At 51.7% G+C, this 26,798-nt stretch overlaps 1 protein-coding gene across 2 annotated transcripts in view; it reads left to right on the forward strand.

Annotated features, from left to right (window-relative positions):
- The first annotated feature begins 473 nt into the window (after positions 1 to 473).
- Positions 474 to 26,798, forward strand: part of ASAP3 (ArfGAP with SH3 domain, ankyrin repeat and PH domain 3) — a 44,284-nt gene continuing 17,959 nt past the window's right edge. The window contains exons 1-5 of one of the 2 annotated variants that reach the window (XM_081307279.1): positions 474 to 712; positions 22,718 to 22,790; positions 22,870 to 23,015; positions 24,850 to 24,924; positions 26,008 to 26,057. In XM_081307279.1, coding sequence (XP_081163405.1) covers positions 584 to 712; positions 22,718 to 22,790; positions 22,870 to 23,015; positions 24,850 to 24,924; positions 26,008 to 26,057 — 473 coding nt within the window. In that variant the 5' untranslated portion in view covers positions 474 to 583. The remainder of the gene's footprint in view (positions 713 to 22,717; positions 22,791 to 22,869; positions 23,016 to 24,849; positions 24,925 to 26,007; positions 26,058 to 26,798) is intronic. The other variant, XM_081307280.1, reaches the window with a different exon arrangement.

The following is a 26,798-nucleotide window of genomic DNA, read 5'->3' on the forward strand; positions in this document are numbered from 1 at the left end:
CAGCGGGGACAAGTAGGGAGACTTGGGCCGCAGCTGCGAAGAGGCCGGGGGCGGGGCGGCAGCCGGGGCGGGGCTGGAGGCGGCACGATCGCGGGGGCAGGGCGGGGGACTCAGGCAGGGGCGGGGAGGGAGCTCTCCCCGCAGAGAGGCCTTGGGGGCGGGGCCGGGAGTCGTGCCAGCGGGCCGGGGGCGGGGTCGAGGGGACGGGTCAGCGGGCCGGGGGCGGGGCTAAGGAGGCGAATGGCCGGGGCAGAGTTCTGGGGGGCTGGAAGCCCTTGAGCACCGAGTCTCTGAGTTAGGCGAGGGGCCGGGAGGGGGCTGGGGAGTTGGACAAAGGTCTCGGGAGCCCTTGGGAACCGAGCCTGGGGCGCCGGCGAGGGGCCGGGGGTGGGGGTTGTGGAGGGCGGGGCGGGGCGTCGGATGGGGGCGGGGCGTCGGGGCGGGGCGCTGCGGGCCCGGGGGCGGGGCACGCGGAGGTCCGGACTGGGCCCGCGGCCGTTGGTGAGGCCGGCCCAACGCGGTGCAGCGTAGCGCCCCCCGCGTCCCGCTCCGGCAGCCCCGGTGCCCCCGACCAGCGTCCGCCATGCCTGAGCAGCTCAGCGTCGCCGAGTTCCTGGCCGTCACCGCAGAGGACCTCAGCTCCCCGGCTGGGGCCGCCGCCTTCGCTGCCAAGATGCCCCGGTGCCGGGGGGCGGCGCTGGCGCGGGAGGAGGTGAGGCGCCCGAGGCGGGAGGGGGCTGAGGTTGTGCGGGGGCCTGGCCTTGACCTTCACAGGCGCCCTGGGAGCTGCGAGGGTCCTCCGCTGGGCCCCAGAAACCCGCCCCCTTTCTAGATCTGTGGGAACCCAGCACATCTCAAACATCTGCGTCCTCACCGTCGAGGCGGGGGAGGGCCCGAGGGACTCTCCGTGAGGGGGCTCGAGGTCACCTCGATGACAGACTCCACATGTCGGGGCACATGCCCCAGATGCTCTGGGAGATCTGCCCGGTCAGATGTTTGTTTGCTCAGCGCCTTAAGCTCTGTTTTCATCTTCAGAGCCTCACAAATGTGCCCCCCACCTCCAAGTCACTCCCCAGTTGAAGAGCAGGCTCCCCACCACATTATCTGACTTCTCTGGGCTGCAGGGAGTTCACCCTACCCTCTGCCGCTCGTTCTGAGACTTGGCCCGCCTTGTGGAATGAATGCGGATGGGAAGGCGCCAGGAACCGGGGTTCACCTTGGCCGGGCTGTTGGCAAGTTTATAGGCTCCTCTCCCCTCCCCTCTCCTCTTTGTCTTTCCCAGCAAAGCGTCCCAGGCCTTTTCTTTGCCCTTGCAGGCTGCCCCACCCCATTCCCATGTTCACTGGAGTTCATTCCTCTTCTCTGAACTTATTGCAGCTTTCCCTGGCTCCTCTGCAGGGAATAGTCTAGGGCAGACACCCTATGGCTTTGGGCCAACAGAATGTGATTGTGCAGCTCCTCTCCAGAGAGTGCCCTGAATTGGGGTGGCATTTGTGGATCTCATCTCTAATCTTGCATCCTTCACCATAAGTGTGCTGGGCATCTACTGTGCTCCATAGTTATAGTACTCTGAGCCAGTGTCTTGGTAAACTTTCTCTCCCCTGGCCAGCTGACCCTCCATCTGCAAGTCTGTTTGTCTGTCTCCCTTCTAAAGGATAGTAGAGAATTGTACAAAGGGAATTGACTTTGGGGAGGCAGAGCAGTGTTCAGAGTCTGGCTATGAATTTTTTCATCTGGGTGAGCTTGGCCATGTGACCTATTCTGTCATCTGTAAAATGGGGATAAGAATGTTCACCTCTCAGAGTTTGGTATTATGTGAAGCAATGTGTGTAAAGCATGCATCTTTTATTTATTTATTAGTTCTAATTAGTTATATATGACATTAGAAAGCTCTTTGATTCATTGTACCCAAATGGAGCAGAATTTTTCATTTCTCTAGTTGTGCATTAGAGTCACAACATTCATGCAATTATACACGTACCTAGGGTAATGATGTCCGTCTCATTCCGCCATTAAAGCATGCATCTTGATACATGGAATGATTATCAATCGATCGCCAGGTTAATTGACAGACTTCTTTTGATGGTGGTGATTGAGTCTCTTGACTCTTGAACATAGTAGGAGTGCTTGTTTTATTTATTTATTTATTTTAAATTTTTCCCCCCCTCTACATTGAAGATTTTTATTTTTATTTTTTTTAAGAGAGAGAGGGAGACAGACAGAGAGAGAATTTTTATTTATTTTTTTAAGCTTTCGGCGGACACAACATCTTTGTTTGTATGTGGTGCTGAGGATTGAACCCGGGCCTCACGCATTTGAGGCGAGCGCGCTACCGCTTGAGCCACATCCCCAGCCCAGGAGTGCTTGTTTTAAAGAAAATAAGCAACCAGTGAGGTTTGGATCCTTTCCTTGAGCAGATTCAGTAGTTTAGAGTCTGCTGCCCAGGAATGTATGTAATTTATTGGGAGGCTCACAGGGGAGTGCTGCCACACAGCCTTGTCTTGAGGAGTGCTCCCTGAGGGGTGTCACTGTAGCCTTGCATTTTATGACCAGGTAGAGTTAAGTGCCATGGGAATCTTTAGGACTCTCACAGCTCACCTTCCTCTCCAGGTTGTTCATTAGAGCAGAAGGAGCTGCACGGTGGACCCTTTCCTGTGGAGAGAAATGTCTATTTATGCCCATGCACAACTGGCCTTGACTGGCATTGTGCATATGAGCACTTTGTGTTTGGGGAGGGAGGCCTTAGATCAGATCTGGAAGCCCAGAAAACTCTGGTCAGGATTCAGCTTTGTCCCAGTTTAGGCTGGATAAAACCCAGCCTCCTTTACCTTCGGATCTTTGGTTGGTGCATGCAAGGGCTCATTTTGGTAACAGAAAGTCTTGGGCACCTAAATACATCTTTTCTCTTTAGCCTTTCAGTGCCCCCAAAAGTTAAGGGTCTGACCTTTGGATTAGACCTTCCTGAAGTTTCCTGATTGTTTTTGCATTTGCATGTATGTGTTGTTATTATATTGTGCTTACATGTGGTCTGATGCTGCAAAACCACCCCTCCCAGTCTGGGCATAACAAACTCACTTCCAGGCTTGAAGTTCCATGTGGCTGAATCAAAATGAAACTGATTCTTAAATCAAGTCTCCCAATTTTATTTGGTTTCCTGTAAGTAACAGGGACCCTGTCCTAGGACTTGCTGCTCTTTTTGGCAGCACTGTTGGAAAGGACCCTGGGCAGGTCACAGAAAACTAGAATGTCTGAGCTGAGGGACGCTTTAATGAAATCAGCTGGGAATTCCCTCATTTAAGATGGAGAAACTGAGATCCAGAGGGCGAGAAACTGTCCAAGCTCTCAATGGCTGGGTAGTGAGAGAACTAGCATTTCTTCCTTAGTGTTCCAAGCCCTGCTCTTTTTCTCTTCTAAGGTCCACCTGTCTGTCCTCCCTAAATGTAACTTCTCTGAACCTCAGTTATTTCATTCTTTAAATGGGTCTCATTAATCCCTCCCTGCTTACCTCTCTGGGTTGTTAAAGTTTTTTGTTTTTAATTATGAAGCACTGCACAAAGTAAGGGAGTCTTAAAGATAGTCAGTAAGTTAGCCAGTTTCTTCCTGTCCTGGGCCCCTTTACAGCCACATACCATTGATACACTATCACAAGTGAGAATGGGCCCAGGGAGATTAGGCAGTTGCCCTTTGTCGCATAGCGGGTCTGTCTGACTGCTGTGCTTTCTCTGGTTCTCCAGGCCATCTCTGTGTTGGCACCAAGGATATAAAGATGCTACTTTTGGTTGACTAACTGGTTGGGACATGCACCCCATCTTATTAGTAGGAATGCCAGGAGTCTGTCCTGAGTGCTCAAAGAAAGGTATAGTCAGTGCCATAAGAGTCTAGCGGGGCAGGAGAGGGAGAGAGCCTGTGAGGACTAGTGCAGCCAGGGAGAGCTTCCTGGAGGAAGCAACACTTCCAGGCTGGATGGCTGAACTGTGGTTAATGAAGAACACAGCGAGTGAGTTCAGAGGCTGTTGGGAAGAGGGCCTATCAGGAACCCCATAAGCCATGTTGACTGTACTCTCCCCAGAGGAGAGCACCGGCTCCTGATTATGTCCTCATAGCAAATAGATTATTGGTGGGAAGGGAAGTGGTTAGAGGGATATTTACCTAGATCAATATCATATCTTATATGTTTTAAATTTCTTATCTTATAATACACATTTTAAGTTTATCTTTGATTTTTGCTTCTTTGAATCTGGATTTAGAAAGGATTTCTTTCTTAAGTTTTAATATTCTCATGATTTTACAGTTTGCTTCAAAGTACATCTATATTTGTTATAATGTAAAAATTATGTGACCCTAGAGATTGCTTAAAAGAAATATAAACTCTCTGAGGCTTGTCTCTGTTGAAGGGAAATTAGTTTTAAGGACTTAGAGGTGCCTGGAGGAACTGGGGAGCAGCGGGTCTGGCCTGGAGCCCCAGGAGCTGAGGCAGCTCTGTCTTTGCTTTTACTCCCTTATCATCAGACAGGCCCCCGTGATCACGTGATCTCACTGGTCCGGTGTCTAAAGGTAACCAAGCCAGTCTCGTGTCCCACTTCTGAGTTCCTGGCAGGGGCTGACAGCCCAGCCCAGCGTCTGGTTTTGTCCCAGAAGCTGGGTCTCCACCCCTGTTTCATCAGCCCAGGTCATGGAGGAACAGACACAGCAGGGTAAACATGGCCACCGAGACCTGCCATGTGGGAGGGGAGCATTTGTCAGAAGGGTGGGGCCGGGACAGCCCCACAAGGTCCATGGAGCTCCTCTCTGCAGGGCATCTTCCTGGTTCCGGGGAGGGGCACTGTGCCCATTATGTTGTGTACCTCCCTAGTGCAGAGCAGGGGTGTAGATGAATCCCAGTTTGGAAAACTGAGACTTAGAAGTAAAAGGTGAACTGGGTTACAGTGCTAGGAGGGTGCAGCGAGACTTAGAGGGCTTGAATGCCAGGCAGGCTTAGAGACTTTTGCTGGGCAGTGGGAACCAGCAGACTCAGTCATGTCACCCGAGAAATGGATGAGGCTGGCTCAGGGCCACAGCGGCACTGGGGCTCAGCCCTATAGAAGACATATGCTCAGTGAAAGATGCAGTTGCTGTCCTTAGCTTACAGTCTTCTGGGGAGGACAGACCAGAGCTGGGAAATACAGCAGGATTGTGCCTTGTGCTCTCCTTAAACTTTGGTCCTGGGTCCTCATCTCTTCACCAGCCAGCCTCCCTCTCCAGGACACCTTGTCCACACCCCTGGTTCAATCACCTCCCACCTCCAGATGACTTGTGCATTTGTAGTTCTAGCCCTCTGGACCCTCACTTGACAGCCACTTAGACTGTACTCACGACTGCCTAAGCCCTCTTTGGTGTCCCCTTTCCAGAGATGGTCCCTCCCTGTACCCCATTGCACAAGCTGGAAGCCTCACGCCACCACTCGCGCCTCTTGCCCAGGTCTCAGTTCTACCTTGGAGCATCTCTGCAGTCAGCCGCCTTTTCTAGGTCCCATCCCTCGTCCACGGCCTGCCATCTCCTGGAACAGGCAGCGGCCTCCTCATTGGTCTGACTTCTTTTACCCTAGTCAGTTTCTGCAGTAGCTCTGCACTGCTCTCCTTTGCAGCACACATTATAGATGTGTGTGTATTTTACTAAACTTCAAGTTTTTGATAGATTTTTAGTTCCAAGAGGCTAGAATCTAATCTCACTGTCATATTCCCAGCATTTTCTATTTGTATATTTGGTAGTGCTGGGGATGGAACCAGGCCTCATGCATGCTCCGTATGTGCTCTACCACTGAGCTGTGCCCCCAGCCCCCTTACTAGGGGGTTACTATGGTGTTTTGCCCTAGCACCATACTAGATGCTTAGAAAGTATTGTTTGAATAACAAGTAAAAGAAAAAAGCTAAAAAGGAGTACGCATAGAAAACAATGGTGTGGGGGAGCCCCAGATGGAGGCAGTTGCTTAAGAAAAGGCTCTGAGGCAGCAAAGACCCTGAAGTACATGTTACACGGTAAAGGAGGGCAGAGGGGCAGAAGCCTAGTGATGAGCAAATGGAAGAGTGCTGTCAGATGAGTTTGGGAAGGTGGGCGGGGCTAGGTCATATGTAAACTTGTAGGCCCTGCTAGGGAATTTGGATTTTACGTCCTTATTCAGGCAAGTAACATAATCCAGTGTGTGGAGGCTACATTGGAGCGGGCAGGAGAAGACCCAAGCAGTCTAAGGCAGTTGTTCAGGGAAGAGATGGGGGTAGTGTAGATGGGGTTGTGATTGGTGGAGGAGAAGAGAAGTAGTAGACAGATTATAGAAGATTGCTTTTTTTTTTTTTTTTTTTGGATCAAGGATTGAGCCCCGGGGCATTTAACTATTGAGCCACACCTCCAACCCTTTTTATTTTTTATTTTGAGACAAGGTCTTGCTGAGTTGCTTAGGGCCTTGCTAAATTGCTGAGGCTGGCCTTGAAACTGTGATCCTCCTGTCTCAGCCTCTAGAGCCACTGGCATTATAGGTGTGTGCCACTGCCTTCGGCTCATAGAAGTATTTTATAAGTAATAACACCAAGATTTGCTGGTAGAATACCAGTGGGGAATGGTTCCCAAATTTCTTTCTTTCTTCCTGTCCTTTTTTTGGTGCAGAGGATCCTACCCACAGCCCTTGGCATGCTAGGTTAAGTGCTCTACCACTGAGCTTCATTACCATCCTGGTTCCCAAATCTCTGATGGAAGAGTACCATGTTCTAAGAAGGGAAAATCTGGGAGGGGACCCAGGTTTGAGAGAAAGAATTCTGTGTGTACATCTTATGGGTCTTGAGACAACCAGGTGAAATGTCAAGAAAGCAGTTGGAGATGAGAGTCTGGAGCTCAAATCACACCACCAGCCAGTTTGGCAGGTCACTGGTGCCACATAATAAATGCCACAGCTTGTAGTGCCACACAATAAATGCCACAGCTTGTAGTGCCACTTTCCCCTGGATATTGGGCGCTATCACTGCTGTAGCCACCGGCATTAAAATGAATCTTCCAACTATCTCTGCTTCTGATTCAGAGTCTGCAGTGAGGGCCTCTGATTAGCTGAGCCTAGGTGCAAGGGAGGCTGGGAAGCAAGAGTTTGATCTTTTCAGCTTTTGGAGGAGGCAAGGTCTTCTAAGATTTGTGCAGCAAGTAATTCCTCAGCCATGGGAAGGAGGTTCAGAGACGGGACTAGCAAAGATGACAGTGTCTTTGGGGGTTGAATTTAGGGCTTCTCTACCACTGAGCCACATCCCTGGCCCTTTTTATTTTTTGAGACAGGGTCTTGCTAAGTTGCCCAGGTCAGCCTCACACTTGCCATCTTCCTGCGTCAGCCTTGTGATTACGGCTTTACAGGAGTGTGCCACCATGCCCAATGTCTTTGCCAGGGGTTTGCCAGCTTGTGGGGTGTCTGGGAATCTGTCTTTAAACCAGCCTCCCAGGAGGTCCCAGGCAAGGGAGGTGAGCCACACTGTGTGCCTTGTGTTGGCTGATATCAAAGCTGTGGAAATGGAGACGATCACCTGGGAGGAATGAAGAGGGCCCAGGCTCAAGCTCTGGAAGCCCTGGCGTAGAGAGGTGGGGCAGAGGCGTTGGTGAAGGAGACTGGGAAGGAGCTGCCAGGCAGGAAGGAAATCAAGAGAGTGCAGCGCCTTGAGGTCAGTGTCCCAGGTGTCCTGCTGCCTGCATGCTCCCAGGTAAAACAAGAAAATGACAGATATGACCCCTAGCTTTGGCAACATGGAGGTCGTTGGTTGCCTGCCTGGACTGGTTGGTGGAGGACAGATGAGAGATCAGAGAATGAAAGCAAAGACTTGGGGTGGAGCTAGGGACCTGGGCCAAGAGGGTTTTCCAACTGAGCTTGGAACTCCACTCAGCTGAGCTCAGGGTTTGAATTCCTATTGGCTGTGTGACCTCGGGAAAATAACTTTAACTTTTCTGAATCTCAGTTTCCTGTCCCAGCTGCCACTGCATGGGCCTAAGGGTCTTCCAGAGTCATCAGCCTTGAGCCAGAATCTCAAAATCTCCTCTTGTCACCACATTTCAGTCTTCTTGAGTTCTTACTTCCTTGCCTGCTGTCAATCTGTTGCTGGCCACTGAGGTGACACAGGAAGAGCTGGGGACAGAAACTGGAACTTTAGGTGGGAGGAGAAGGAAAGTGCTTTCCCCAAAGGCAATTCAGTCATGGAGTTCTATTTTTATTTTTTTTCATTATTTGTTTTATATATGACAGCGGAATGCATTACAATTCATATTACACTTAGCACAATTTTTCATATCTCTGGTTGTATACAAAATATATTCACACCAATTCATGCCTTCATACACGTACTTTGGATAATGATGTCCATCATATTCCACCATCATTTCTAACCCCATACCCCCTCCATTCCCCTCCCTCTCCTTTGCCCTATCTAGAGTTCCTCTAATATTCCCATGTACCCCCTCCCTACCCCAGAATGAATCAGCCTCCTTATTATCAGAGAAAACATTCAGCATTTGGTTTTTTGGGATTGGCTAACTTCACTTAGCATTATCTTCTCCAACTCCATCCGTTTACCTATAAGTGCCATGATTTTATTCCCTTTTATTGCTGAGTAATATTCCATTGTGTATATGTGCCACATTTTTTTAATCCATTCATCTGCTGAAGGGTATCTAGGTTGGTTCCACAGTTTAGCTATTGTGAATTGTGCTGCTGTAAATATTGATGTGACTGTGTTCCTGTAGTATGCTGTTTTCACGCCCTTTGGGTATAGACCGAGGAGTGGGATAGCTGGGTCAAATGGTGGTTCCATTCCTAGTTTTCCAAGGAATCTCCATACTGCTTTCCAGATTGGCTGCACCAATTTGCAGTCCCACCAGCAATGTATGAGTGTACCTTTTTCCCCACATCCTCACCAATACTTATTGTTGTTTGTCTTCATAATAGCTGCCATTCTGACTGGAGTGAAATGAAATCTTAGAGCAGTTTTGATTTGCATTTCTCTAATTGCCAGAGATGATGAGCAATTTTTCATATATTTCTTTTTTTTTAAATATTTTTTTAGTTGTAGTTGGACACAATACCTTTATTTTATTTATTTATTTTTATGTGGTGCTGAGGATCGAACCCAGTGCCTCGCTCGTGCTAGGCGAGTGCTCTACCACTGAGCCACAACTCCAGCCCCCCCCCCCATATATTTCTTGATTGATTGTATATCCTCTTCTGAGAAGTGTCTGTTCAGGTCCTTGGCCCATTTATTGATTGGGTTATTTGTTTTTTTGGTGTTTAGCTTTCTGAGTTCTTTATATACCGTAGAGATTAGTGCTCTATCTGATGTGTGAGGGGTAAAAATTTGCTCCCAAGATTCAGGCTCTCTATTCACCTCACAGATTGTTTCTTTTGTTGAAAAGAAACTTTTTAGTTTAAATCCATCCCATTTATTGATTTTTGATATTAATTCTTGTGCTATAGGAGTCTTATTTAGGAAGCTGGGGTCTAATCCGACATGATGGAGAATAGGGCCTACTTTTTCTTCTATTAGACGCAGGGTCTCTGGTTTAATTCCTAGGTCCTTGATCCACTTTGAGTTGAGTTTTTTGCTTGGTGAGAGATAGGGATCTAATTTCATTTTGTTGTGTATGGATTTCCGGTTTTCCCAGCACCTTTTGTTGAAGAGGCTATCTTCCCTCCAATGTATGTTTTTGGTGCCTTTGTCTAATGTAAGATAACTGTAATTTTGTGGGTTAGTCAGTCATCGAGTTCTTAGGCAGATTTTTGAGAAGGTCCCTTCAGTGAGCCAAAGTGCATGAGTCAGTGAGGCCCCCGAGGCACGGTGAGCTGAGTGGCTCATCAGACCCTAGGGCAGGCCCCGGGGACCTGAGGAGACCCTGAGTTGCCTCCCGTGGTTAGGTCACCAGAGGTGCTTTGGAAAGCTTGGGGGCTGACCTAGGAATAGCTGCTCAAGGTTCACTTATCTGAGCTGGTTGTAGGCCTTGGTGGAGTTTTGATGTACCTCGGACGCCTTATCTCCACCCCAACCCTGCAGAATAATCCTGGGATGAGGCCTGGGCAAGTGAGTGGCTCAGAAAGTCCCCAGGTGACCCCGATGAGCAGCTGGGTGAAAGCATTAGTGGTGAGATGTTGCGTGCCCATGTAAGATTGGTAACCCATTAAACCATATTTACAGAACAGCTGCCCTGTACAAAGCCAGCTTCGGAGGGCAGGAGATCACCAGGCAAGGTCCCCATCTGGTAAGAGGGTTCTACTAGGGAAAAGAAGATTGACAGCCCACAGCACACAGGGAGGGGCATGGCCGAATTCTGTGGCTAGGGACTGGTAACTGAAGTCAGACAGTCCAGGGTTGGAATTGCTGTTGTGACCTCAGGCAAATCACTTAACCTTTCTGAATCTCAGTTTCTCCATATGTAAGTTAGAAATGGTGAAAACTTTGTTATGTGTGTGTTTGAGGGTTTTCCATATAAAGCATCTATCATATACCTGGCATATAACAGGTACTTAATGACTCTTTAAAATCCCTTTTTACTAAAACATAAGTAAACCTATACACAAGTCAGGAACTATACAGAGAAAAGGGAAGATAATTATAACAGGGGTGAGGGAATTTCCACGAGTGAGCACTAAAATTGTCCAGGTGGTCCTGGCAGAAGAATCTGCGTGTCTTGGGATATTGGGGAATGAAAAGCTGAACTGGTTTTGAATGAGACTGGATCTTCCCTCAGCTCTGCCCTTTGCCCTCTCCCATCTGTTGGCTTCTTCATCAAACATTTGCTGAGAGCTAACCCAGAGGTCCCCAGCTGCACATTGCAATCCTCTGGGCTGTTGCTTTTAGATGTTTTTTTTTTTTTTCCCCCCTGTGGTACTGGAAATGGAACCCAGGGCCTCACACATGCTAGGCAAGCGCTCTACCACCGAGTTTTCTATTTATCCAGCCGTTTTGGTTTTTGTTTTGAGGCAGGATCTCCCATATTGCCCAGGCTGGACTTGAACTTTCAATTCTCTTGCCTCAGAGTAGCTGAGATTACAGGTGTGCACCACCATGCTTGACTTTTTAGGTAAATTTCTTAAAAATTGAGATAAAATTCATCTAATATAAAATTCACCTTGTAACCATTTTATTTTATTGTTTTTTTAATTTTTTTAAAGAGAGAGGAAGGGGGGGGGGAGAGAGAGAGAGAGAGAGAGAGAGAGAGAGAGAGAGAGAGAGAGAGAGAGAGAGAGAATTTATTTATTTATTTATTTTAGTTCTCGGCGGACACAACATCTTTGTTGGTATGTGGTGCTGAGGATTGAACCGGGGCCGCACGCATGCCAGGCGAGCGCGCTACCGCTTGAGCCACATCCCCAGCCCTTGTAACCATTTTAAAACATGCAATTTAGTGTTCTTTATTCTGTTCACAATGCCACGCAATCATCACCACTGTCTGGTTCCAGAATGCTTCCATCACCCCCTTTAGGAACCGTGCAGTCCTCCTTCCCCTCCCCCAGCCCCTGCTACTTTCTGCCTCTGTGGATTTGCCTGTTTTAGACATTTCATATAAATGGGCTACTATATGTGGCCTTCTGTGTCTGAATTCTTTCAGTCAGCATAATGTTTTCCAAGTTCATCCATGTGGTCTGTTGCTTTTAAAAATGGGACTCACAAATACACCAGGCAGATTGTAAGCATTTTCTGGTCATGAACGCATGTGCTCCCACAGGAGGACACTTTTAAGACACGGAAGGGTGAGGTAGCCTAGTCGGCAGGGTACCAGATGGGACGTAGGTGCCCTGGAAGTTATTCATTGACATCTGAAGTTCGCAGGCTCCATATTTGTTTTTGCTAAATCTGGCAACTACTAGCAGTAAGTAGCAGGGCCAGCTTTTGGACTTGGGCCGTTGGCCCTGGAGCTGTGTTTTGCTGGTCACTCCACTGGCGATGCCTGGCGCCCGCCCCGCCAGGGCCTCCAGCTTAACAGGTCCCAGTGAGGCCCTGGCATCCTCCCCACAACCCCAGCACTCCAGGTGATTCCCCTGGGCAGTGCGGGACAGAGAAGGCACCTGCTGGGCAGGAATAGCTGCTCTGGAGCCCTTCTATGTGCTGTGCACTTGGACAGGTACTGAGATGCTTACTGGATCTCAGTCCTGTGGGATCACTCTCATTGTCCCATTTGACAGGGAGAAACAGGTTCAGAGAAGCTTAGTCACGTTTGGACCTCAGAGCAGTGTGGGCTGGAAGGTGGAGTTCTGAAACCCTGCTGCCTTTTCTCTGTTTCCAGAAGGTCTTGCTAATATTCATCCATTTAAATGCTCAATCATTCTACAAATGTTTACGTACACCCCTGTCTTGAACCCTGTGTTGGGTGCTACAGACCCCAAGTCGATTAGGCAATCCCCACCCTTTTAGAGTTCTCAGCCCCACTGAGCTTGGGCGTGTGGTAAATAGGACTTTGAGTGCTCTGATAAAAACCCAAAACAGCCAGGTACAGAGGTGCAGCCTGTTATCCTAGTGACTTGGGAGGCTAAGGCAGGAGGGTCCCAAGTTTGAGGCCAGCCTGGGCAATTTAGCAAGACCCTGTCTCAAAATAAGAAAAACGTCTGGGAGTGAAGCTCAGTGGTAGACTGCCCCTGGATTTCGTCCCTAGTACCCAAAAGAAAAAAGAAAAATCCTGTAGCAGGCGCAGGATGGCATGAAGAGAGGTGGTTGTGTTGTGATGAGAGGCCATGGTAAGCTGAGGCAGGAAAGATGAAGTGTTAACTGGAGGAAGGGAAAAGAGGCCTCCCCCCCAGCAGAGGTCTGGTGGCTGGACCCGTTGTTGGCACAGTGAGGAAACTGCCAGGAGTTCCAGAGGCTGGTGTGGAAGGACACAGTGGTGAAGAGAGAGCAAGGCCAGGGTATTGGGGGGGCTCGTCCTGGCCAACAAGGGAGACCAGGGGGCGTGAGGTGCTGGACCCTCCGCTGCTCTGGCTGAACCGGCCGCCAGGCACTTCCCCAGGCTGGGAGGACTTCAGGGCTCGCGGCCAGAGGTCAGGGGAAATCTCCGGGAATCTTGAGCGAAGTTCTTGCTCTCTTAGCTCATCCCTGCCGAGCAGTCTCCTGAGGAAAATCCCAGCCAGGAAACTTGGGGTTTGCAGAGGCCCCGGCACAGCCGAGGGCGTGGCTCCCTTCCTGCAGCCCCTTCCTCTCCCCTTCCCACCGCCTGCACCGGGCAGCAGCCAGGCTGAGCTGGCCAGGCTGGACAGGGGCCCAGACTGGGAACGGTCTGCAGAGGCCCCACCGAGGGGCGCATGGCCAGGCACGAGCTCCAGCAGCGCAGGAAGGAAAACAGCGAGAGGCCGAGCGATCCTGAAATAATAAACGTCAGAGCTGGCAGGAGTCTTCCCTGCCACCGCTCAGCCTCTTCATACCGCCGAGGAGAAGTTTCGAGGAGTCTAGAAGTCGGAGGCCCAGGCAGGGAAGGAGACTGGGCATGTTCACCCCACTGGGGATGGGGCAGAACTGGGTGGCCCCAGGTCCTGGCTCCTAGGCTTTGCCCTGTGGCCAGCCACCCATGGGCCATGCCAGGCGGGCTGGGCCAGGGTCACCTCTGTAAGGAGAGGCAGAGGGGCAGCTGGGAAGAGCCCTCCTGTCCCCAGCGCCTCCTTCTTCTGCCCCAGCCAAAGCTCTGGTGCTGCCCTGGTGCTTGTCCAGGTGGGCGCCATCTGCAGACTTCCACTGCAGCCACCATTAGAGCGACCTCACAGGGCACGATGAACCTCATCTCTGAGTCCCAGAAAGTCAACTGGGGTACAGAAAGAAGGAATTACTCAGAGGCACACGGAGGGGCTAATGGCTGAGACAAGCTCCTTGCTCCCACCACCCCGCAGTACAGGGCTCTTTGTCTGAGGGCTTGCGCAGTCTGGAAGGCCATTCCCCTAAAGCACTTCTGTACCCCTCTGTAGACATCTGCCATTAGAAAAGATTGTTATCTTCACGGCGTCCTTGTGGAGATGACTGGGGCTCAGAGTGGGGTTTTGCTGTAGTGTGGTAGTTAGAGAGGGCTCTGGAAGCTGAGGGCTCTGGAGGCCAGGGCTCTGCACTTCCTCAAGCTTGCTGCATGACCTTGAACAGCTTGCTAGGCCTACCCCAGCCTGCTTTCCTCCTCTGTAAAGTGGGGAGATAATGACTGCTTCACGGGGCTGTTGGAGGGATAGCTAGACAGTGACTACACAGTGCCTGCCCCAAAGCCACGCTCAGGAAGTGGGGCAGCAGGCGCACTTCATGTTAGTGATAGACTCGCCCTGGGAGTTCGGAATCCGAGTCCTTCCTGTTGGGTAATCTTCTTCGGCCCTGCCGACCTGTGTTCCCCTGTCAACCTGTTGTGCCCTGGGGACGGGACTGCACTCCCTGTCTCCTGCCTGGTCATGAGTCTACAGCTGAGCCCAGAGCTGAGTTTTCTACCATGCGAATCTGTCAGTCACTGCTCTTGTTGGGCGGCCTTCACTTGTAGGATAAAACTTCAGGATTTGGTTCAAAGCAGGGTCCCTGGGGGCCAGGCTGCCTGGGCACATGCCCTACATCCCTGGGCCTTGGTTTTCTCATCTGTGAGACTCTTGGGGTTTCTGAAAAGGTGATTTAAAAGCGCAGAGTGGGTCCAGTGCTGGGGGAGAGCGGACACCAGCTCGCGCGCACTGCATCCGCTGTCCCAGTCTGTCGTCTCTGGGGCCACTTGGCTCTGGTCATTACTGTGCACATCCCGCTGGCCTCCTAAGGCTCAGCCCCTGTAGGCCTCTGGCTGCTGTCCAGCTGTTCTGAGGGCTTCTGTCCTGGGGACTTGGCCCCTGCTCCCATGTGCCCCCTTCCCTGTCCTGCTGTACTCGGCACTGAAGAAGCATCTCTTCACCTGCTGGGGAGCGCACTGCTCTGGGCTTCTCTGCCGCCCCAGGTCTGCCAAGGCCCCCTCCAACCTTAGCATGCTGCTCGTCTGCATTCTCTCTCCCCCAGCACCCACAGGGCCCACAGGACAGCCAGGCACTCTGCATGTGTGCACCTACTATGTGCCTGTGTCTCTGTTCAAGGCTTTACCCCTGGGCCTCACTAAGATGGAGGGGCAGATCTGCACACTTGAGATTCTGTGCTTGACAGATGAACGGAGCTGAGGCAGGTTGCCCTGGAGGATGGGATGCTTGCAAAGACTTCCCATCTCACCCAGGAGGGGCCCTGTGGGGCTCCCTGTCTTCTCTGGCTCTGGCGGTTGGGTGAGTGTGAAGATAAGACTGTGACACCTACAGAGCGGCTTATGTTTGTGTGGGTGTGGCCACAAACACCCCCAGTTTCCATGAGGCCCCTTCAGTGGGCGTGACTGGAGCTGCAGCGACTGACTGTGGTGTCCATCCTGCAGGTGGGAGGTGGGAGTCTGCGGGGGGGGGGGGGTCGTAGTGCTAGGAGTGGGACTCGGCCTGCACTGCTCATCTGTGCTCTTCTTGCACATGTCCCCTGCAGTTGGGCTTTGTGGCTGCCTTTAGCCAGCAGGTCAGTCAGCAGCTGCTGCCTGGCCCTTCCCCCTCCCCTGGAGGAGCTGTCCTGGGCCCTGGGCCCTCTGGCCTCCCTTAGACCAAATTTTCCCAAACCCACTTTTCTATCCCCTGGCTCCTGTTGACAGAGCCCATCTGTGGATAGAAAGGGGACCCGTCCACTACACGGTACTAAGGTTGCAAAGCGAGGGTCACATAACTTCATGCAGACCTTCCCAGCTGTCCTGAATGTGAGACCCCTTTGTCTGTTTTTGTTTTTGTCTTGGGTACTGGGGTGCTTTCCCACTGAGCTGCATCCCTAGTTCTTTTTATTTTTTATTTTGAGAAAGGGTAAGTTGCTTAGAGCCTCTAAGTTGCCCAGGCTGACCTCCAACTCTCAATCCTCCTGCCTCAGTCTCCTGTATTGCTGGGATTACAGGTGGGCACTACTGGATTTGGCCCCTTTGTCCTGTTTTATTAATTTTTGTTGTAGAAGATATTTTAAAATTATTATTATTATTTTTTAATATATTTGTTTACTTTTATGTGGTGCTGAGGATTGAACCCAGGGCCTCACGCATGCAAGGCAAGTGCTCTACCACTGAGCCACAACCCCAGCCCTGTAGAAGTTTTTAAACATACATAAAAGCCTCAACATTATCAATACTTTGTCAATCTTATGTTTTCACCCCCTAGCTCCCACTTTTTACTTTCATGGAGAATTCGAATTATTCGCAGAAGTAGAAGTGGAGGGTGAAGCCCATTTCCTCGTCACCCCAGCTGCTTCCCTGACTCTCATCTTATTTTGAAGCAAATCCCAAGCCTTAGATTGGTCCTGTCCTTCAGGAGTTCAACAGGTGTCTCTGAACAGTGAGGGCTCCTTTGTTTAAAGACCGTTATTGTTCTCAAAACATAGTCATAAGCTTTCAGATTTCTAGTTGTCTTATTATTATAACTTCTTTCATTGTTGTTGTTTTTTTAAAAACAGGATTCAGATAAGGTTCATGCTTGTCATGTGTTTTGGTTGGTTGGTTGGTTGGTTGGTAGGTAACCACTGAGCCACATACCAGCCCTATTTTCTTTTTTATTTTGAGATAGGGACTCACTAAGTTGCTTAGGGCGTTTCTTAGTTGCCCGGGCTGGATCCTCCTGCCTCAGCCTCCCAAGCCGCTGGGGTTACAGGCATGTGCCACGGTGCCTGGCTGCATTGTCACTTGTTGATGTGTCTTTTAAGTCTCAAATTCCCCCTCCTCCATCATTTTTTGGTTTTGTGGGGTTTTGTTTGTTTGTTGCAGTTTGCTGGTTAGAGAGACCAGGCGGCCTGCAGTTTCACAGTCTGGTTGAGCTGTTGCTGCCTCCCAGGTGTGTTTAACAAGTCTCTCCACCTGCACTTCCTGTAAATTAGTAACTGGATCTAGAAATAAGAAGCCTCATTTTTTTTTTTCACTGCATGTATTATTTACTAAATGTCTTAAGTGTAACTTGGTTTGCTCGTTGGTCACACTTAATATGTAGCACACATGACTTAATCTTCTCTGTGGACATCAGTCAAAGATGAAAGGAGCCGGGTCCCCACCTCACAGGAGAGCTTTCACACATTGGCATTTCACTGACTTCCCGGCGGTTGTACTGTTGGTATTGATTGATGGAGAAGTATGGGAAATGGCACAGCTAGCATGGATTCAAGAATGCTTTTAAGGTGTCTTGTGTCTTATTGATCATAACAGCTGCATGCATTTTGGGACTGTGGTTGAATAAATTTGCGAGATCCTTTTCTAGTTTTCCTTCTTTCCAGATCTTTGCCACTGAACATGAGGCTTTTAAAAAATTGGCCTATGATGCTCATGAGAAATGTGGCTTCAGAGGGCCCAGGCAGGGACTCATGGACCTCCAGGGTCTAGACTGAGGCTGAGGAGCTAGGGAGTTGGAGTCTAACTCTTTGGGTCTCAGGTCTACCTCTTGCTGTGTGAGCTCAGGCAACTTTCTTCACCTCGCTGAGCCTCACTGACTGATCAGCCAGATGTAAACAGAAATGATGACTGCCTCCTTGGGTTGCTGTGAGTCTTAAATGGTGGGTGTCAAACTTCCTTGCAAACTGGAAAATCTTATTCAGGTTTTAGTTGTATCCTTCCTTAGTTTATTTGCATTTCCAGTGAGACCTGGGGCAAGAAACTCATCTTAACCTTTGTTTTGCAGTCTGTAAAAGTCTGTGACATGAGAAGATAGTGTTGGATTATCTCTATTCTTAGTCTCTCGAGGGGTATCATAATGTTCCAAAAGCAAAGATAAAAAAAAATTCATTTCCTATACTAGTTCTGGTGTAGTTGGTAGAGGCTACCTGGAGAACCTTCTTAGCAGGATGATAAACCAAACCCAGGGTCACAGGGAAAAAGACTGTGATTGATTATTGATGGCTGTTATTGTCACGAGAAATGGCAAAGTGGTGCCTGTGCCCTATGTTACAATGGTCCAAAGGAGTGAATGTCTTATGGTGAAAATTTAATCTGCATCTCCCAAGGCCTTAGCACTAGTTGCTCTGCTCCCTTGGCTGAGTTGCCATGGTAACCACAGCTGGCTCTGAGAAACCACAGGAATGAAGAATGGGTCCTATTGATGCGTCCTGACCCAGGAGGGGGGCATGCAGAAGGCCCTCCAGGCGGGGCAGCTGGGCATGGCCTAGTGCTGCCATCTGTGGTCTTTTGCCTGTTGAGAGCACAAACCAAAGAGCCAGAGCCTGGTGTGTGTGTGTGTGTGTGTGTGTGTGTGTGTGTGCACGCGCGCATGCATGTGTGCGTGTTGGTTGACGGAGTGAGGGTACAAAGGGCAGTGCCAGCAGCTGGAATTCAGGTTGTGTCTTGGGCCAGCCAGGCTAGGCTGCCCAAAGGACTCCAGAGGGCTTTCCAAGTTCAGACACGTCCCTCACACTCTGCGTTCACCCTCTTTGCCCAGCGCCTGCCCAGGTTCCTGCCCAGCCCTTGACTCAGCCTTGAAAGAAACCTGGTGGCCGTCGTTTTACCCCCGACTCTCTTGCACTGCAGGTGGGGGAGCTCACTCCTTCCAGGGTAGCTTTTAGTTCCTTGAGAACATTCTCTGAGCTGGTTCTGTCTTCCTAACTTCTACCTCTCAGTCCTGGAAGCCTCTCCAGAGCCAACCTGAACTTCTGCCTTTTTTCTTTTCTATTCTGCAGGAGAGCCTCTGGAGGTAGTGTTCATAGCCGGCTCAGCACTACCAGGTGGTGGAGTTGGGATTGAGGTTCAGGGGCAATCAGGCAATCAGGTCCCAGGATCAAAGAAGCCGTGCCCCCTAACCTTTGTGGGGTGTCTAGCAGTGGAAAGAACATTGGTCCTGGGTTTGGCAGGTGCTGGGTTTAAATGGTGACTCTGCCGTTGTTTATCTCTGTGGGACCTAGACAGCTGCCTTCTTCTGGCACTTTCATGGTGGTGGGCATGGTGATGCCCGCCTCAGAGCATGGCCAGGAGAGTGACCGGTAAGATGCATGGCTCAGAGCAGTGTCTTGGGATGGGTAACCTCCTGCACTCAGTGGCACCCTCTGCACCAGTGATTCCACATCTTGCTGGAGAAGATCCCTGGGGTTTGGGCGCTATGTTTTATTAGCTCACAGCAAGTTGAGTAATTTCTAAACCAAATTCAATTTTGAAACAGAGAACATTTTTAGCTATCAAATGATAGATCTCCCCACCAGCCTGACCTGTGTCGAAACTATTCTCACCCCATTTCCTGAGTGGGGAAGCTGAGGTCTAGAGAGGTCCCCTGACAGCTGCCTGATGGAGCTGCAGTGCCAACCCGGGTCGTTGGGGCCAGCTCCATATCTCTAGCAGTGGTGATGCCCGGCGTCCCTGCCGAGTGGAACTGGGACACCATTTTGAGAACCACTGGCTGTCGGGGGTTCCATGGCCCCACCTGAATCTGGAGGAGGCTGATTTGTCCCCCCCTAATTTGCCACTCTCGGGTGTGGGCAATGAGAGCTGTCTCCAGGGGGCAGTGAACAAGCCACCGGAGACACACTCTGCCTTCCAAAGGCCTGGCCCTGCACGGCTCCGTGTTTGCAGACGACCCTCTCAGGGCTTCTGTGAATTGGGCAGAAAATGGATTTCTTCCCCCTTATTGTTTTATTTATTTATTTTTTTAAAGAGAGAGTGAGAGAGGAGAGAGAGAGAGAGAGAGAATTTTTAATATTTATTTATTTATTTTTAGTTCTTGGCGGACACAACATCCTTGTTGGTATGTGGTGCTGAGGATCGAACCCGGGCCGCACGCATGCCAGGCGAGCGCGCTACCGCTTGAGCCACATCCCCAGCCCTTATTGTTTTATTTTTAAAAACCATTTTAAAGAAGGGGAGGTTTAGAGAACTGACTATCCAGAGATCTTTGGGGGAGGGGCTGGAGCTAGAATCTCAACCCCTTTAGGAGCCCCCCTGGAGTTCTGGAAAGCCCTCTGCTTTTCCCCAAATACCTTCCTTTCCCCAGGCTACTGATGGGGAAAAACTATATTGTCTTAGCTTAGATCTTTTATTTATTATTATTATTATTATTTTTTGGTGTTGGGGATTGAAACCAGGGGTACTCTATCACTGAGCTACATCCTCAGCCATTTTTATTTTATTTAAAAAATTTTTTTTACCTTTGTTTTATTTATTTATCTTTATTTGGTGCTGAGGATTGAACCTAGGGCCTCACACATGGTAGGCGAACCCTCTACCACTGAGCCACAACCCCAGCCCCCAGCCCTTTTTATTTTTAAGATGCGCCTCACTAAATTACTCAGGCTGGCCTCAAGCTTGTGGTCCTCCTGCCTCAGCCTCCCCAGTAGCTGGTACTACAGGTTTGTGTGTGCCATGGTGCCCAGCTTGCTTGCCCATTCTTTCCAGAGCAATCCCCCTTCTTTAGAGGTTACCAACAGCCCCCCCACTCTGCCTCCCAGTGCAGTCTCCCTCTTTTCTGCTTGTCCAGTGCCCTAAAGCCAAGTTTAAGGGAAGACCGGGCCCCACTTCCCCTGTGCTCCCAGGACCCGTGTGCAGCTCCACTGTAGCCCCCGTCAGGTCTCGCTCTCAGTGTCTGTTCACTTGGCTTCCTCCCTGACAGCGAGGCTAGCCTGGGTGTGAGCACAGAGCCAGGCACTCTGTACCAGGTGAATGAATGAAGAATGAATGAACGAACATCTCCGAGACCCTGGGTTGTGGAGAACAGTAGGGAGGGGCTAGGGCTGTAGCTCAGCGGTAGAGCACTTGCCTCGCAGCACCACATTAAATTTAAAAAAAAAAAAAGGTATTGTGTCCATCTCCAACTTATCATTTTTTAAAAACCCCAAAAAACAGTAGCAACAGCAGCAGTGTCTCCCTGGGAGCCATTCCTTATCTGTGTCTGTCAAGGGCATCGAGAAAGGTTCCTGAGTGAATAAGCCTGTCTGTACCAGATCTAGATAGGTTCAACCACAAGTGACAGAATACCTGGTAGATGTAAGGGTGGCTTAAGTAAGAAAGACATTTATTTTGCTTTCACATAAAAGAAGTCCACAGATAGGTAGTCCAGGCCCGCGAGGCCAGCCCCTCAAACACCAAGAGCAAAGCTTCTATTTTGTTGCCTCACCATCCATAACAAATGGCTTCTAACTCCTGGTCCAAGATGGCTGCCTGGGCTCCAGACATCACAAGTGCATTAGGGCCAGGAGAAAGGGGTGACAGAGGTACCACTCCATTCCTTTGTTTTTATTTATTTATTTTTTAAATAGGCTTCATCTTTTAGAGCAATTTTAGGATCATAGTGAAACTTTACAGAAAGTCAGAGTTCCCATATATACCCAGCTCCTCCACCGTCAACTCGTCCTTTCCAGCAATCATTCACTTAGGTACATTTCCTGAGCCTCTTCTGTGTGTTAAGCACAAGGATCTACCCTCTAGGGATTTCCCTAAATCTCTGGAAATTGTTTACATCTTTAACCTGCTGCTGTCTTTTGGAGTGATGTCATAACTCCTTAAATCAACTACTTTTTGGCTTTCCAAGTTTCAAGGTGGGGACCAAGGGCAACCTGCTCAAGGTCACCCAGCATCCAGCCAGGGTGGGGCTTCAAAATTAGACACCCCTCCCCACCTTCCCCAGAGGCTTTGCAGGAGCCAGAAGCCTCCAGAGAGCACTCCACACAGCCTCCAAGTCCGCCCTGTGCTCATCTCGTCTCTGGAGATCCCGTCCCAATGCTCTTGCCACACTGAAGTAGGTCTTCGGAAATCAAAGTGATCCCATTTCAGCCACTGGACAAAGAGCAGGGGCTGGCGTCAGTGTGGGGCCATGGCATAAGATGGGGCGCCACACAGGGTGCCCGGAAACCCAGCTCTGCCTCCGTCTCCGTGACTCTGGGTGAGCCCTCTCTGTTGGCCTCAGTTTCCCTGTCTGTGGCCCTGACTTTCTGTGCTTTCCCAGTCACCTGTCGTGCACGAGGGTTTCGTGAAGTTGCAGCTTCCCGACCTGTTGAAGGCCGGCAGTCTGGAAGTTTCCCACCTGGGATGCACATGCCTTGGGCTATGGTCTGCTTCACCCTCACGTCCTCTGGCCCACGCTGCGCAGTCACTCTGCACCCCCGGGCTCTGGGGTTGTCATCTCCCCGGTGCTCCCCAGTGGGAGTGGAATGACCCAGGTCCTGAATGTGTCCAGCGCCCACTGTCCACCCAGGGTGTCCTGGGGCCTCTTTCTCCTGGTGCTCACATGACTGTTACTTGAGCCTGGGATTAGGGAACAAGTGTTCCCCCGTCTTCTTTCAGAAGTGCTGGGCTGTCCACATTCTTCCTCTGGTCTTTTGCTAAGCCTTCTGTACACATTTGTCAAATCATGGATCCTCCCAGCAACTCCGAGAACCTGTAGTGTCAGCCCCATTTTACAGACAAGGCGCTTAAGGCTTGGACAAGATAATCTTGACTCTAGATTGAGTCAAGATTCAAACCCAGGCCTGGTACCCACTGGGCCACACACCTTCGAACCTTTGACTCGCTGTTTACTTGACTGGCGTTGGGTTGGGAGAGATCTGTGGTCTTCCTAGGGTCGCGTGGCTGGCCGGTGCCTTCTGTGTGGTCCGGTGGAAGAGGGTGGTCTGTTTAAGTTTGGTGGGGGTGCAGGGAGGTCCTAGGGAGGGGTTTGGAGGGTAGGATGGTGGAGTTGGGGGTTCCTGAGGAAAGCACCCTCTCCTGATCAGCATGCTGACCCTCATTCCACATTTGCTTCCAGGTCCTGGAAGGAGACCAAGCCATCCTGCAGAGAATAAAGAAGGCTGTGCGGGCCATCCACAGCTCTGGCCTGGGTGAGCAAGCCTGCCTAGGCCCCTGGGGCTCAACTGCCCAGCCTCCAGCAAGCTCTTGAGCTCCCTTCCCCCTCTGCAGGTCACGTGGAGAACGAGGAGCAGTACCGAGAGGCCGTGGAGTCCCTGGGTAACAGTCACCTGTCTCAGAACAGCCACGAACTGTCCACGGGTTTTCTGAACTTGGCCGTGTTCACCCGTGAGGTGGCTGCACTCTTCAAGAACCTGGTGAGGCCCTGCTCCTTCCTCACCAGCCCTCAGCCCAGGGTAAATCCAGAGGTGGGAAGAAGCTGACCAGGAAAGAGTCAGTTCCTCCTCTGGTTCGCACTTGGCCTCTGACCCCTGACCCCTACTGCTCACCCAGCTTTGGCACACGCTTCCTTTCTCTGTGACTTCAGCCCAGCTCTTCTCTGTTCTCTTTCTCTCCACCCAGGGACAGAGAGGTCTCATGGCGGGGAAGAGCCCCATGCAAGGGAGGGGTCCCCGGGAGCTTTGGGACAGGGAGGGACAGGCTCCAGGTTCCTGTCTCTATCACCACTGCCACCTCTCTTCCCACACTGTGTCCTCTGCCTCCCCAGTCGCTTCTGCTTCATCTTCAAATCCTCGAACTAGTCCTCTCAGCCCCTGCACGAGGCCCAGCAGCCTCTGGTTCCTCCCGAAGGCCTCTAGGGTAAGGCTACCCTGGTCCTTTAAGTTCCTGCTTGAAGCCCCCCCATGAGACCAGCCCGCTTCTTAGTGAGTGAAGTCCTTTGATCCCGGCATGGTTCTGTCGCCTGGCGTTACTGTTGTCCCCACTTTACAGACTAGGACTGGGCTGGGCAGCTTGCCCGAGGTGCCTGCTGGTCTGAAGCCAGGCTGTCTGGCTGCCGCCTAAGCCCCGCCCCTGTGCTGCCCCCAGGAAAGCCTCCCCTCCCTGCCGGCTCCTGGCCCTGGTCATCTGCTCCAGTCCTGCCCCACGTTCTCCCTGGCTTGCAGGGGCTAGGTCACCTCCAAGAGGCAGGTGCCCTGTGGTCAAGCACCTGGCCTTGGGCTCAGCTCTGGCTCGGAAACCCTGCTCTGCTGCTCCTATGTCCCATGTCACCTAATCTGCCTGAGCCCCGGGTCTCTCATCTGTAAAATGGGATGACAGTGACAGCCACCTCAAAGTGGTAGTGAGGATGGAGCAGGTTCCTCGGCAAGCTGGCACTCAGTGGCTGGTGGCCAGCATGTCAACTGTCATGATCAAATCTCTGCATAGAGGGTCCCGCACAGAGCCCTTGACCGTGTCCTCTGCCTTCACCTCACATCTCCTCTCCAACTCGGCTTCCCTGAGGGTCTGCATCTGGCTGGGCATTGTCCCAGGGGCCGGTGGCACAGGAAGGAGTCAGACACTGCCTCTAGAGCCATGATCTTTCCCTCTGGGGCACGAGAGCTGAGGCGAGGGATGGTGGGGAGCAGCAGCCGTGGGTCAGCCTAGTGGGGAAGGGCGGGCAGCCCCGGGCGGTCCGCAGAGACCTCCTGGAGGAGCAGGACTGCACCCCAAAAGCTGGGCTAAAACATCAGACATGTTTCTTTGGGTTGCCAAATACAGACACCAACTCAAAGTAGGTTAACTCTCAAGCAGGGAATTCACTGCCCCTGTGAAGGGGAGTCCGTGCAGTTGGCTTTAGGCTTTGTCCCTTTCTCTGGTGTCTCTATTTCTGCCCAGTGGGCAAGATGACCACGCAGGCCCAGGACCAGCAGAAGGATAGCCTTCCCCTGGCCCAGGGTGGTGTCCTGATCCTGGGTTTCCCGCAGGAAGGGGAGATGCAGAGTCCCCCACAGGCCATGGAGAGTCAGGGGAGGCGTGGGGTGGGCAGGCCCTTGGCAAGGAGCAGGGAGGAGTCTGGCTGTGGGACGTCCTAGAGCAGGAGGCGGGGTGGGGGTGCTGACCTGACACCCCTGTGACCCCCCCCCGCCCTCCATCCCTGTTTCCTGCACCACCCGTGGCTGTCCTTTCCTGGCCACGCTTCATTGTGCTCTGAGCCCTTGGGCCAGGGCAGGAGTCACCCAAGGTGCGGTGGGGGGTCTCTGCTTTTTCCAGGTTCAGAACCTGAACAACATTGTCTCTTTCCCTCTGGACAGTTTGATGAAGGGACCGCTGAGGGATGGGCGGCAGGTGAGCCTGCAGGGAGCAGGGCGGGTGCAGGGAAGGGGGTGCCCTGGAGACCTCGGGGTGGCAAGGCAGGCTGAGGGCTGAGGCTGAAGGTGAATGAGGGCTGTCACGGTGGGAGTTCTGACCCCCATACCACTGCCCTTGGGAGGACAGTCCCACCATCTGCCAGGCCCCTGATGTGAGATGCCTCCTGCGGTTCTGACCAGGGCGCGCCAGGTGGTTCTGTAGGCGCCATGGCCTCCTCTGCAGGACTGCGGAGGGAGAGCTGCTGTGGTGCTCCTTGTCGGCACCTGGAGGAGCCCGTGGGACTCCAGGGACCGTGAACCCCCTGCCAGAGCTGCTGTCTGTGTGCCTGACAGTCCAAATCAGTGCAGCGTAGAGTTCAAAGAAGGTGACGATGATCTCCCTGGCAGTTTGTGCCAAAAGGCCCAGGGAGGAGCCATACTCCCCTGAGAGGGTTCCCTCCCTCCCTAGGCTGCGCACCAGCCTGGGAACTACCCAAACCAGACAAGTGGCTTTTCTCCTTAGAAGCCAAGGCTTTTCAGAAGGGTGTGAGCAACCCAGCTGGAGGAGGTCCAGATGAGCCAGGGGGTCAGCCAGGTCTTGCTGGCTGGCTGTGTGGCCTTTTGGAGACTTCTCAACTTCTCTGTGCATATGTTTTTTGACCTGTGCCCTTCCCGAAAAGAGTACCAGGCAGGAGAAAATGATGGGCAAAAGTTAGGTAAGGAGTTGACCTTCATCTTCCCGTCCCTATTCTCATGGCTCATCTCCATCTTCTGAGTGACAAGACATAGTCCAAAAGTCTCCCATGCCCCTGGCCAGGGCCCACCCACCCTGATTCCTGCAGCTGTGGGGAGGAGACAGTTGGGTGGGAGAAGGCGTGGAGCCCTGAACAGTGGTGCCAGTTGGGCCTCCTCGGGGGAGAGGTCTGTAGTCGGGGCCATGGGACAAGGGTCGGTTGGAGAATGGCTGTGAGCAGCACCAGGGAATGCAGGGGTGGTCGAGTGTCCCCCTGAAGGCAGAGTGTCCTGTTTATTGTGGAACTCAAGCTTCTTTCTGAGCAAATTGTTCTTTTTTAAACTACAGGATTCCAAAAAGCAGCTGGAGAAGGCTTGGAAGGACTACGAAGCCCGGATGTAAGTGGCCGCGGCGGGCGGTTTGTCCAGGAGGCTGTGCTTGCGTCGCAGCAGGAGGCTGGATGTCCAGCTGACCCTAAGTACTGCAGGGACTTGGCACCAGAGCACGTGGCCTCTGGCTATCTGGAGGCCCTCGCAGCGGGTGCTTTATGCCCAGGCCTGGCTGGGGTCTGGGTCTGGGTCACAAGACCACAGAGGAAGGGACCCCAGGATGCTTGCCTCAGACTGCCTGGTGCCACTGTGGGTGGGGACGGAACATCCCCACATGCCAGCCACTGAATGCGCATCACCCAGCCCTGTGAGGGGTTGTTAGTGTCTCTATTACCAGAGGAGGCACTGGGGACTCGGGTTAAGTCACTTGCCCAAGGCCACGCAGAGCTGGGACCCACACTGCCAGCTCCTCACTCCTCGGTGCCAGGGGGTGTCTGTCAACATGTAGTTAACGTGGCCGGGTGGGGGGGGCTGGTGTCACAGCCAGGCTTCCTGTGTGCGCACACCATGCTGCACATCTCCATGCAGCGACTGGGATGGCATGGGACAGGAGGGGCCTCAGGCACCCAGTGACCAATTCTTCCCAAGCAGAGGCTCCTCGTGTTTTCCGAGGTCTCTGTCCAGGGTCCAGTCAGGCCACAGCTCAGTGACATTTATTCTTGGTAAAATCGTATTTTCTCTTGCAAGTTTACCAAAGCAATGCATGTTTGTTATGCATAATGTAGAGAATACAGGAAAGCAAAATAGGAA

The sequence above is a fragment of the Spermophilus citellus genome, assembly GCF_964194105.1.
Source record: "Spermophilus citellus genome assembly, chromosome: 9".
Lineage (NCBI taxonomy): Eukaryota > Metazoa > Chordata > Mammalia > Rodentia > Sciuridae > Spermophilus > Spermophilus citellus.